Source organism: Monodon monoceros, unplaced genomic scaffold, assembly GCF_005190385.1.
Source record: "Monodon monoceros isolate NGI ecotype Baffin Bay Population unplaced genomic scaffold, NGI_Narwhal_1 Super_Scaffold_10, whole genome shotgun sequence".
NCBI classification, from domain to species: domain Eukaryota; kingdom Metazoa; phylum Chordata; class Mammalia; order Artiodactyla; family Monodontidae; genus Monodon; species Monodon monoceros.
The window spans coordinates 853,957-864,969 of NW_021703766.1; the positions used below are offsets into that span (position 1 = coordinate 853,957).

General features: G+C 65.0%; 3 protein-coding genes across 25 annotated transcripts in view; 2 read left to right on the top strand and 1 right to left on the bottom strand.

The window, feature by feature from the left end:
- The window catches only part of GALNS (galactosamine (N-acetyl)-6-sulfatase), a 22,603-nt gene extending 19,223 nt beyond the window's left edge, over positions 1 to 3,380 (top strand). For 9 of the 22 annotated variants that reach the window (XM_029238583.1, XM_029238566.1, XM_029238573.1 and 6 more), the window contains one exon: positions 2,405 to 3,380. In XM_029238583.1, coding sequence (XP_029094416.1) covers positions 2,405 to 3,057 — 653 coding nt within the window. In that variant the 3' untranslated portion in view covers positions 3,058 to 3,380. Of the gene's footprint in view, positions 1 to 56; positions 1,771 to 1,963 lie in introns of those variants that run through there. The other 13 variants (XM_029238668.1, XM_029238640.1, XM_029238677.1 and 10 more) reach the window with 5 other exon arrangements.
- A 420-nt stretch (positions 3,381 to 3,800) lies between these two features.
- APRT (adenine phosphoribosyltransferase) lies at positions 3,801 to 6,477 on the top strand. 2 transcript variants are annotated; one of them, XM_029209548.1, is made up of 5 exons: positions 3,801 to 4,280; positions 4,416 to 4,522; positions 5,544 to 5,677; positions 5,930 to 6,008; positions 6,104 to 6,477. In XM_029209548.1, exons 1-5 carry the CDS (start codon positions 4,018 to 4,020, stop codon positions 6,241 to 6,243), a joined length of 723 nt encoding a protein of 240 aa, XP_029065381.1. In that variant the 5' UTR covers positions 3,801 to 4,017; the 3' UTR covers positions 6,244 to 6,477. The 2 variants fall into 2 exon arrangements, with proteins under 2 accessions (XP_029065381.1, XP_029065373.1); XM_029209540.1 differs by having other exon boundaries at positions 4,153 to 4,280; positions 5,544 to 5,820; positions 6,104 to 6,473.
- Positions 6,478 to 6,583: 106 nt separating this feature from the next.
- The window catches only part of CDT1 (chromatin licensing and DNA replication factor 1), a 5,212-nt gene continuing 782 nt past the window's right edge, over positions 6,584 to 11,013 (bottom strand). The window contains exons 2-11 of the mRNA XM_029209560.1: positions 10,901 to 11,013; positions 10,344 to 10,475; positions 10,116 to 10,267; positions 9,398 to 9,595; positions 9,154 to 9,299; positions 8,896 to 8,996; positions 8,298 to 8,486; positions 7,870 to 8,010; positions 7,592 to 7,793; positions 6,584 to 7,239 (exon numbers count right to left, since the gene is read on the bottom strand). The exon at positions 10,901 to 11,013 is cut by the window's right edge and continues 13 nt beyond it. Of these exons, the coding sequence (XP_029065393.1) occupies positions 7,076 to 7,239; positions 7,592 to 7,793; positions 7,870 to 8,010; positions 8,298 to 8,486; positions 8,896 to 8,996; positions 9,154 to 9,299; positions 9,398 to 9,595; positions 10,116 to 10,267; positions 10,344 to 10,475; positions 10,901 to 11,013 (1,538 nt within the window). The 3' untranslated portion in view covers positions 6,584 to 7,075. The remainder of the gene's footprint in view (positions 7,240 to 7,591; positions 7,794 to 7,869; positions 8,011 to 8,297; positions 8,487 to 8,895; positions 8,997 to 9,153; positions 9,300 to 9,397; positions 9,596 to 10,115; positions 10,268 to 10,343; positions 10,476 to 10,900) is intronic.

Below are 11,013 nucleotides of genomic sequence, written 5' to 3' on the forward strand. Positions count from 1 at the left end.
TCTGCTGCAGGCACGAACCCCACTTCCCTCCTGCTTCTCTGTCTCTGATCTCACAGGAGTGGCAAGGGGTTGCTTGGCACCTCTGCAGGTGCAGGACGAGCCAACCCCATGTGGGATGTGGGTGTTGAAAGGCTGGGCAGATGGCCTGGGATGCAGCAAACCCATGGGCCACCTCCGAGCACAGCCTCCTCCAACTCCATGGGGGCTCACCCACAAGTCTGTCCCATAACTGGGGTGTCTGTGTGGCTCCCTGTTCCACAAAGATGGGCAGTCTCCCGTCCCTGCAGCAGAAGCTCCGGCAGCACCCTAAAACCCGCAGAGCAAAGCCAGTAGCTTAGCCTGGCTTCCAGCCCGTGAGTGCCCCCGCCCCGCACACCCCATTCCCCCGACCCACCTGGCGGTTGTGAGGACGGCTAAGCCCCTTGAAGCTGCGGGCGCGGCCGGGCCAGCGGAGCCGCTGCCTCGAGCCAGGAGGTGACTGAGCGTTGCCGGGTGGCTGTGATGGGTGCGCGTGATGACAACGCACGGGTGTTGGAAGCATTCCCTAGGGGTGAGGTGTAGCAGGGGGCCGGTGGCCTTGGGGGAGGCCGAGGGTCGTTGGCCAGGGCCAGTGGGGCAGCCTGGTCGCTGTTGTCCACATCTGGGGCTCACAGGGGAAGACATTTGGGGCGGGGGCCAGCAGGGCCTCCCCCTTCCCTTGGAAGGACGCCAGGCTGGCATTCCAGCCTCTGGACTCAGCACTGGAGCAGGAGGGCCCCCCTGGCTCAGGACCACTGTGGCCCCTCGGGTCCGAGGAGCCCCTGGTGCCCCCTGCAAACCTGTCTTGTCCTCTGTGACACGGTGCTGTCTGCACCCCAGCATGCCATCTCCTGTCACGCCTGCCCTGTGGGCCGAGTCTCCAGGTAGCAGCCGTTGCCTGGTGGCTCAGAGACCAAAGGGGTCTTAGTGACAGTAGGGAGATGGGGAGGGACTGACTTGGCCGGGGTGCTGCCGCCACCTGCTGGGCGCGGCAGGAATTGCCGAGGCTCGGCCGACCCCGTAACAGGAGAAAGCAGGGACCCCCGCCCCAAGTGAGCTGAGGACCCCGGAACAGCGTGGCTTGGCCTCAGACTCTGAAGCGAGCACTGCCACCAGAGAGGTGCATGGACTTAACAGTGTGTGGACGCGTGTGGGCGTGTGTGTGTGTGTGTGTGTGTGCGCGCGCGCGCACACGTGAGCGTGCAAAGCCCTCCCCGGTCCCCGCACTCTGCCTGGGCCCCGCTCGTCCAGGCCAGCGGGTGAGGACTCTGGGTAGCGACCTCTGCTCTTGGGACAAGAGCAGCCCGGGCAGCCCGCCTCCCTGAACCCCCAGGCTCACAGGTTGGGTCCAGAATCTGTTTTGTGCAGGCACCTGGCCCCTTCCTCTGCTCTGCCTCAGAGGTTGGGAGCTGCTTCCTTATCTAAACCTGGCCCTGCCGGGCGGCCTGTACAATCAGAGGGCCACTTGATGCTGTTCAGGGCAGGGGAGGGCTTTACCTGCGGTTCTCACTGGCGCTGATGTTCTGATTCAGACTCAGGCCCTGGCAGGGGCGGTAGTAGGGGGAGTGCCCCCCACAGGGTGATTAGGGGGATGGGTACACCTCCTGGGTGAGGCGACACGACAGAGCCACAAAGGCTCTCTCTCAGGGGCATGAGTATCCTGGGTTTTTTTTTTTCCTCTTGTCTTTTTTTTTAAAGGAACATTTATTTATTTATTGGCTGCGTTGGGTCTTCGTTGCTGCGCGCGGGCTTTCTCTAGTTGCGGCGAGCAGGGGCCACTCTTTGTTGCAGTGCACGGGCTTCTCATTGCGGTGGCTTCTCTTGTTGCGGAGCACAGGCTCTAGGCGCGCGGGCTTCAGTAGTTGTGGCACACGGGCTCAGTTGTTCCGCGGCATGTGGGATCCTCCCAGACCAGGGCTTGAACCCATGTCCCCTGCATTGGCAGGCGGATTCCCAACAATTGCACCACCGGGGAAGCCCGAGTGTCCTGTTCTGCTGCCGGGAAATCATGGCCACACAAAGCAAGTCGGCCCATGAAGGTGCAGCCAGCAGAGCCTGTGCTGAAGCAGGCCAGCTCTCCCTGGGGCACCGAGGCCGCCACCTGTAGAGCTTACCGGGAGGCCAAGGTTGTGGGCAGTTAGCGGACTGTCCCCTTCAGTGACAGGCAGGCCCTGTTAATACCAGGCTGCTGTGGGGCAGTGTCTCCTGTGCCGACCTCAGGCATTGATTTGCCTCCGAGCCAGGTGGAGACGGGTGATTCCACACTGCAGCCACCCACTGCGGTGCGGCAGGTCACAGGCCTGGGCAGGGCAGGAGTCTGGGAAGTGCTGAGCCCACAAGTGCTTGGAATCACTGCATGTCCCCTTTCTGAACTTACATTACCCAGAACTGGGCGCCCCCGGGCTGCGAGAAGTTAGGGAAGTGCCTGATGCCCCCGGAGTCTGTCCCAGAGAAGTGCTCCTGGCCCCACTAGCACCGGCTTGGGCTCAGGACGGGCCTGGGCGTAGGAAGGCTCTGGCCTCAGGGCTCCTGTGCTGGAAGAGCCCCAACTCCCTCTGCCCTGACGGCTGCCAGACGGACGGCACCTGTAGCCAGCAGCAGGACCTGCAAGAGTACGCCTGCTGCAGCCCGGCCCTGGAGCCAGCTCCCAGCCCGCCGGGCCTGCCCGGCTCTGCAGCCGCAGGCTCACGTCAGCCCCTGAACCGGAGGCTGCCTGCCTCATGTCCGCCCGCTCTGCTCCAGCTGCCTTCCAGCTGCCTCTTCCAGGTCCTGAGCTCTGCCCCAGGACCCAGAGGCCGGACTCGCCGTGGCTGCCCCTGCAGTCCCCTCAGGACTTCAACCCTGGTGTCAAGGGCAGCCGTGCCAATCCTGTGTTGCCCCTTGGCGCTGTGCACAGGGGATACCCCAGCGCCCCTCCCCCGCGTACTTCCCCCACCATGGTCGAGGGGTGTGAACATGAAGGGGGAGATGGCCAAGGGCCTCCCTGTCCCGGAGGAGCCTCGACAGCCAAGGCCTCCCCAGTCCAGCGCGGACAGCTGAAGCCACCAGCTTCCCTGGAGATGAGGACTCCCAACCCCAGCACACTGTGGGGCCTGCCTGTGCTTCAGCACTCCCGTCCTCGGGCCCAGGGTGGCAACGCCTGAGGGTGAGCCCATTCACCAGCGGAATCAGGAGAGCCTGAGCAGGACTGTGAACGGTCTCCAGGGACTTCCCCTTAGGGCTCGTGGGTCGTTTCCATGGTGTGGAGTTTCCACTCTGCAGACTGTCACACCAACTCTGTACTGTTGTAAAACTTGGGAAATTATGAAGAGAACAGGTTTAGAATAAAGTAACAGGCATTTTAGCCTTTTGTTTTTAAATGACATTCTATTTGGGGGAATTTGTCCCCCCTGGGTACCACGGTGGGGGCTGGAGTGGGCCAGGCCAAGCATTCCATCACTCCCTCCTCCGCTGCCCTCCCCCAGCAGGCCCCGGGGGAGCCAGGCAACAGACGCCTGGGCTTCCGCCTCTGGCTCGCCCCGCCCCCGGCCGTTGGTTCTCTGAACTGCTCCCTTCCGGGCCTCTGCACCGCACTCCTGCGCGGAATACCTCCTTGCTCCGGTCCTCAGGCACTGGCGCGCTCCTGGGGAAAGGGCCGGGGTGTGTGTGGGCCGGGGTGTGTGTGTGTGTGTGTGTGTGTGTGTGTGTGTGTGTGTCTCGCACGGCGCTGCAGGAGCTCAGACGACCCGCCGGGGAGGGAAGAAGAGCGGGAGAGGCAGTGCGCGCCGCCCGAGGCCTGGGGTCCCGGCCACAGCTGCGCCGAAGACCTGCGGGCGCTCTCGGCTCGGCCGAACCGGGCGAGGATTTCCCCGACAGTCCGGCCGGGGCTGCGTAGACGCCGTACTCCATCAACCCTGACTCGCACCTGGGCCCCGTGCGAACGTCCTTGAGGCGGGGACCCTAGTGTTCTGGGCACAAGAAATAAGCACGTGTCTTAAGACCGACCGCACTTCAGATTCGATGAAATACGGTACCTCCTACGGGAGATGGTGGGCCCCGCCCACCCGAACCCAGACCCTTTCCACTCTGGCGCGGAGCCGCCTTGGGCTCCCGGCCCCGCCCCCTGGGGGGGCTCCTCCCCCACCCCGCGCAGGCGCGGAGCCTACTAGCCGGCTCTTGCCCTCGAGACGCGCGGATGCTGAGATGGCGGATTCCGAGCTGCAGCTGGTGGCACGGCGGGTCCGCAGCTTCCCCGACTTCCCCGTCCCCGGCGTGCTGTTCAGGTACGGGCAGCCGGGCCACGTGGGGCGCGCGGGCGGAGGAACGGAGGGACGGACCGGGCCGCGCGGCCCGGGATGTCGGGGCGCGGTCGGCCCTGCGTGGGCCCGAGAGTCACCAGGCCTGTCCTTGCGTGCCAGGGACATTTCACCCGTCCTGAAGGACCCCGACTCCTTCCGCGCCTCCATCAGCCTCCTGGCTAATCACCTGAAAAAGGCCCACGGCGGCAGGATCGACTACATCGCGGGCAAGTGGAGCGTCAGAGCTCCGCCGGGTCCCCGGACTCTCCCTGGTGCTGCTCGAGTCTGCCATGAGGGCACAGTGTCGGGAGTCCTTTACCCTGGGCAGGGTGGCTTTGGGGGTCTTTTAGGGGACCCGCCGGACGCCCCAACGGTGCTTGGGTTGTAAGAACAGACCCGCTGCCCCATCCCGACTTTGCAGCCGTGAGAGGGGCGACAGGCCCCTCCAGCGGCCGGGGAACGCCTCTGCTGGGTGGGTGCCGGCCGCGGGGCTGAGGGCAGGCACGACAGGTGGGGGTGTCTGACCAGAATCCACTGGGCCAAGCATGCTTTCTTGTTTTACCGGCGGGTATTGAGCGCCTGCCGTGTGCCAGGTCCTGTGCCCAGTGGTGGGTTTTAGAAAAACCCAGGAGATCGTGGAAGATCCTGGCGCAGGTCCTGTTTCTCTTTGAGAGCCCCCCCCCCCATACTCCCTGGTTCTTGGATACTCTGAGGGGCCACAGCACTGCCCTGGAGGCCGGAGGGCCCCAACTGGTTGAGTCCTGCAGAGGATTCTTCCCTTCAGAAGCTCTTCCTCCCTAACCACACTCGCACGTGGGGAAGAGGCCCTTGAGTTCCCCCATCATCACAACTCAGTCCACCCCCGGAGGTGGACTGCCTCTCCTTCTGGACTAGAGCTCCTGGGGCAGACGCTGAACCATCTGCTAAGGGCGTTTCAGGTACCACCAGCCACTGGTGAGCAGCTGAGCTTTGGAGAGAGATCAGGTGACTTGCCCGAGCCCACACAGCTATTTACGCTGCCGTGTACGGAGTGGCTCCTGACCTCTAGCACCTAGCAGTCCCTGTGTGGTAGGTGATCTGTCAACATTCCCAAAGTGGTTGGATGTCACTGGTCTTTCATCTGGAGGCAGCAAGGCTGTGTGTCCTGTGTTGTGATGGCTACTTGTCACTGTTCAGCCCTGACCCATGGGGACCCCAATGCTACTGTACCACGCGGCTGCCCCCCAACACCCCAGGTCTCCCCGACAGGCCTAGACTCCCGTGGCTTCCTGTTTGGTCCCTCCCTGGCCCAGGAGCTGGGCTTGGGCTGCATTCTCATCCGGAAGCGAGGGAAGCTGCCAGGCCCCACTGTGTGTGCCTCTTACGCACTGGAATACGGGAAGGTGAGAAGCCTGGGGGCTGCCTCTGTGGACCCTCCATTCCCAAAAGGAGAGTCGTGGACTCCAGTGGAGCTGCCGTGGTTGGTTGGAGTGGATATGGGAACTCAGACTGAGAAGCTGGGCCAGGCTGACAGCCAGGAGACAGGGTGGGTTGGAACTGGGGCCCAGGGGGTGGCCCCTTGTCAGTTCCCCAGCTCTGCACACTAAGGCCCTTTTGGGGAAGCTGGTAGATCACGTGCCCGCTTGCTTCTGCAGGCTGAGCTGGAGATCCAGAGGGATGCCCTGGAGCCAGGACAGAAGGTGGTGGTGGTGGATGACCTGCTGGCCACTGGTGGTGAGGGCCTGGCCTCAGGGTCTGGCGGGGTGGGCGATGGGTCTCAGCACTCTAGCTTCCCAGGGCCCGTCTCCACACCACCCCTCCCTCCCCAGGAACCATGCGTGCAGCCTGTGAGCTGCTGGGCCAGCTGCAGGCCCAGGTGCTGGAGTGCGTGAGCCTGGTGGAGCTGACCTCTCTGAAGGGCAGGGAGAAGCTGGGGGCTGTGCCCTTCTTCTCTCTCCTACAGTACTAGTGACCCCAGCCCCAGCCCTCCACCAACTGGAAGAAAAGAGGATCAGCCGTTGGGGCAGGGCGGGGCGGGACTTGGGCGTCTGTGGCTCAGTATTTTCTTCTGAGCGGGGCTGCTACCTGGGGGGGGGCCTGCTGGGGCTTCTGGAAGCCCCAAGGCCTGGAGCTGCAGGCTCATTGACAGTGGAATGAGAATGAGAATAAACTGACTTTCTAGAGCGGAGTCTCCGCCCCAGTGTCAGTGTGGGAACGTGCAGGGGCCACCGGCAGGCTGGGCGCTTTCTGACATTAGCGTTTGGTGGTTCTCAGTCCTGTGAGCCGCCGTATGCACACACGGGCAGCCCACCCTGGCTTCCCCTGCCGCTGTAACTCATCACGCATGCGTGTGGATTTGAAACAACTTTTATCTTACAGTTCTGGAGGCCAAGTACAAAAACCAGGGTGTGGGTAGGCAGGGCTGGTTCCTTCTGTGGGCTCCAGGGGGAGCCTGTTCCCTGGCTCTCGGCTCCTGGCATCCCAATCTCAGATTCAGCATGTGCCTGCCTCCCTCTTACGAGGGCCCTGTGTGACACCCAGCCCACCCAGATACTCCAGGACCACCTCAGGATCCCACGTGGACACCTGGGAGGGTTATCTGCCAGCCACACTACCCTCCCTGCACCCTGTGTACGAGGGGGGCCTCCACCACACTGGCCAGAAGCCCTCGAGCGAGCCCAGCAGCCTCAGCCCTGACCCTCACGGTGACTAGGGACAGGGAAAGCAAAGTGCGTCGTGTTCCTAGTGTAAGTAAGACACAGGCCCGGCGGCCCGACAGTGTTGGCACCTGTCCGCCGGGGTCACAGCGCCTCCTCGGCACGGGCAAGGCGGGCCAGCTGTGCCATGACACCTGCCAGGTCAGCGGCCTTGTCCAGCTTGACGTAGGTGTCAGTGCGGATGCGGTGGAGGCTGAGCCAGTTGGGCAGCAGCTCAGAGAGGAGCTGCACGTGCTTCTCCATCTCCCCTGCGGAGAGGGGGCACGTGAGGCTGGGGGTCAGGGCCCTATGAGGCCTCCCAGAACAAGATTGGGAAGGACTCCAGTAGTGACCACACAGCCTTGCCAAGGAGCTGACCCTCCCGTGGAAACCCCACGACGGGAGGCGCCCAGCAGCTGAGGGACCAGAGACCTTGGAGGCAACAGGCAAGTCCTATGGGGCCTGGGGGCCGATGGAGGGACCACAGGGGAAACAAGGCTGGGTCGGGTCAATGGGGTGGGAACAGCCCCTCAAGGCTGCAGGAGGCAAGGGGGCCAGACAACCTCAGGTGAGCCCAAGGGTACGGTGCCCGCCCTCACCTGGGACGGGCCCTGCACGTACCGGGGCTCATGGCTGCGCGGTAGCTGCCCACCATCCTGGCGCAGGCCACCTCCATGGTAAGCGCTGGCTTGCGCTCCGACACGAAGACGCTGCGCAGCACGCGGGCCAGCTCGGGCAGCCGCTCGAGCCGCTGCAGCCGCAGCTCCTGCTCCGGGCGCCGCGTCATCTGCGCCAGCTGTTTCTGCGCCTCCTTGGCCCGGACCTGCAGCGGGCATGGATGGTCAGGGGACGTCTGCCTCACCCCTCGCCACCACCCCGCGGGGACGCCAAACACTCACCCGCTCCAGCAGGGCCTGGGACACCCCCTTCAGAGCGGCAGGCGAGGTGGCCGGCGGGGTGGCTGGCAGTGCCGGGCTGGGGGACTGGGGGCTGCTAGGCTGGGCCGTGCGCTGGGCCAGGTCACTCAGAGCCTTCTCCATCTGAAGCAGGTCAGAGGGGAGAGGTCAGGAGATGCCTCCCCCCGGTTCAGCCACAGGGGAGGCTCCTCACACCCCGCCTGTGTGGACCCCCCCCCAAGAGTCCTTTGTCCAGCCCAGGGTCACCCCGGCACATCGAGAGCCTGTGCTCACCGCCCCGGGGCAGAGCCTGCCGGTGGGCGCTGCTCCGCTTGTGGGGAGAGCAGGTCCAGCTACCCTGAGGCCCACGGCCAAGGGTGGAGCCTGTCAGGCACCAACATGGGGGTCAGGCCGCCCCGCACCAGCCTTACCCTGGGTGACATCAGGCTGCGGGCACGGGCCAGCACCTCCTGGGCGGAGGCCAGCTTCTCCACAGTGGGCGGCTGGGGCAGCTCGGCTGGCTCGACGTCAGGCACTTCGTCCACATTGAAGCGGGGGTGCCAGCGTGTCAGCTGGTCCTCAGGCACCTCCATGGGGGGGTTCAGGGAGGCCAGGAAGGCCTGTGTGAGAAGGGGGGGCACCAGCTGACCCTGGGCACATCTGCCTGTGGGTGTAAAGAGCTGTCCGGGTTCCTGTCCCAGCTGGGCAACCTCGGGCAAGTTACTTCACTTCTCTGAGCCGCAGGTGCTCAGCTGGGCTGAGGGTACAGCACAGGGCACCCAGCAGCACCCACTGGACTCTCCCCAAGCTTCCCGGGGCCAGAGGCTACCAGTCTCGAGCTCCCTGCTTGTCTGCTCAGGGCCAGGGTCCCCGCCCAGCCCCGCGCCTGCCCACGTGTAGAAGACAGCCGTGGAGAGCGGTTAACTGAACTCTAGAGTTTAGCCTCGGGAGGAGCCCATTTCCCGCGGCGGCAGATGGGGCCGCGACAGCAGGGACAACATGAGGACCTGAGCTGGGGGACCCGCTCACCCTGTGATGCTCCCGGACTCGGGCTACCAGCTTCTGGGTGAAGACCTGGCGCCGCTGCAACAGGTGCGACGCCGTGAGCCGGGGGGCCGCACTGCCAGCCTCTGTGGGGAGAGTCCAGGCCTGAGCCCCAGGGCCGAGCCTACCCAGTCACCCAGCCCACCCCCACGGGTCTCAGACAAGGCCCAGTGCCTGAGGCCTTACACCCACGCTGAAACTGTGCAGCGTCCTGGGCAAGAACCCGAGGCCCAACACACTCACGCTGGTCCAGCAGCGGCTCGATGGTGAGCTGGTAATCAGACCTCCTGACGCCATCCTTGAAGGTGGGGATGTAGTGCTCCTGGCGGAAGCGGTAGGAGCCAGGGTACACGGTTTTGATCTGGCCCACGTTGCGCTCCTCAAAGCGCCTACAGGACGAGGGTGTGGGGGGTCAGAGAGCTGGGGTCGGAGGGCGCACAGACTCCAAGGGCAGGATGAGGCCCTCAACCCCCAACCCCCGGCTCACTTGTGCATCATGTCCTGGACGCCCTGCTTGACCTTGGTGAAGGTCACAGTCTCAGAGCGGTTGTAGAGCATGCTCACGATGGTGTCCATGCTGCGGAACATCTCGGCCAGCACCTGGTACTTGTAGGGCAGCACAAGGCCCGGGGGCCCCGGCTGGGCCAGGGCATGGAAGCGCTGGTAGGCAGGCATCTGCTCACCACTGCCAGGGAGGGAGCGGGGACGTGAGAGAATCACCACACCCACCCCCTCCAGCACCCAACGGCAGGCAAAGCGGTGGGGGAAGACCCCAGAGCCTGGGGTTCCACCCCCAGGGCGCACTGTGCACCAGTTTACAAAGCCCCTACACGCCCACTGTCTCCCGGTCACGAGCACTACCAGGGACAGAGACAAAAGCCTGGCCTCAAGCCTAGCTGTCACCCAGGGCGGTCCCCGACCATCCCCAGCCCTGGCTTCCTTGTCTGTAAGAGACATATGATAACTACGTGACCTGGGAGGACAGACACGACGCCAGGCAGCAGGTCCCGGTAACTGCTGGCTGTCCGGGTGGTCTGCAATTCACAGGAGCTGGCCCTCTCACAGACGGAGGCCGACACAATTGCACTGCGCCGACCCCTTGGAGGACGCGGCCCTCCCCGACCCGAACCACCACAGCCCGGCCCCGCCAGGCCTCCCACCAGGCCACCCCTTCCTGGGTGCCCAGCCGCCCTCCCTAGACTCACCACAGCCCGGCTGGGTGACCCTTGTCCTCCGGCGCGCTGGGTTCCCCGGCATTCTTCTGTGCACTTGCCTTCAGCTCCTGGACCCGTGCCCCCAGCTCCTGTGCCCGCTGCAGGCACGACGCGAGCTCAGAGAGAGTGACTTTGGAAGGGACCTGCGGACACAGAGTGCTGTCAGCCCGCCTGTCACCCCGGGCCAGTCCACCTCCCCTGCCCTCAGTCCAGCCTCACCTTGTCCTCGTCCTCCTGGGCTGCCAGGCAAGGTCGCTGGCTGGCTGAGAGGGGGGCCTTCTTTGTCTTCTTGCTTTGGGGAGAAGAGTACTCTGGGGAGCCAGCGGCAGCTGGGGAACTAGGGCCAGAGACCTGGTGGGAAAGACCCCAGAGGTGATGAAACCACAAGACTCCGGGGTGCACCATCTCGCAGAAGGCCTGAGCCCTCGCCCACTCTTGCAGACGAACCTGGCGTTTACCAGTCCGCAGGGCTCTGGCCCTCCCCCAGCGTGTGTCAGATCAGGCACCACCCCCCCCACGCTCCCCGTCAGTGGAAGTCCTCTGGAAGGGAGGCCCCGCGAGGTTACGGGACCCCGCCTGCCAGGTGCGCGTGAGTTGGCCCTAGCCCCTCCTCCCGCGGGGGGCCTGGGTTCCACCCGGGTCGGTGCCCTCCTCCAGGGCAGGTCTCTCCAGCAGCCCCGCCCCCGCCCCACCCGGGCCGGCTCACCGCTCCACCGGTTCCCTCCCGTCTGTCTCCCTCCCAGGCCTCAGTTTCCTCCTCCCCTCCGCGCCCTCACCGCGTTGGCCGGCAGCCGCAGCCTCCTGCGCGCGGGCGGTGCAGGCTCGTCGCGCGTGGGCTCGGCGGGCGAGCGGGCGCGCTTGCGGCCGCTGCCGGGGCCGGGGCCGGGGC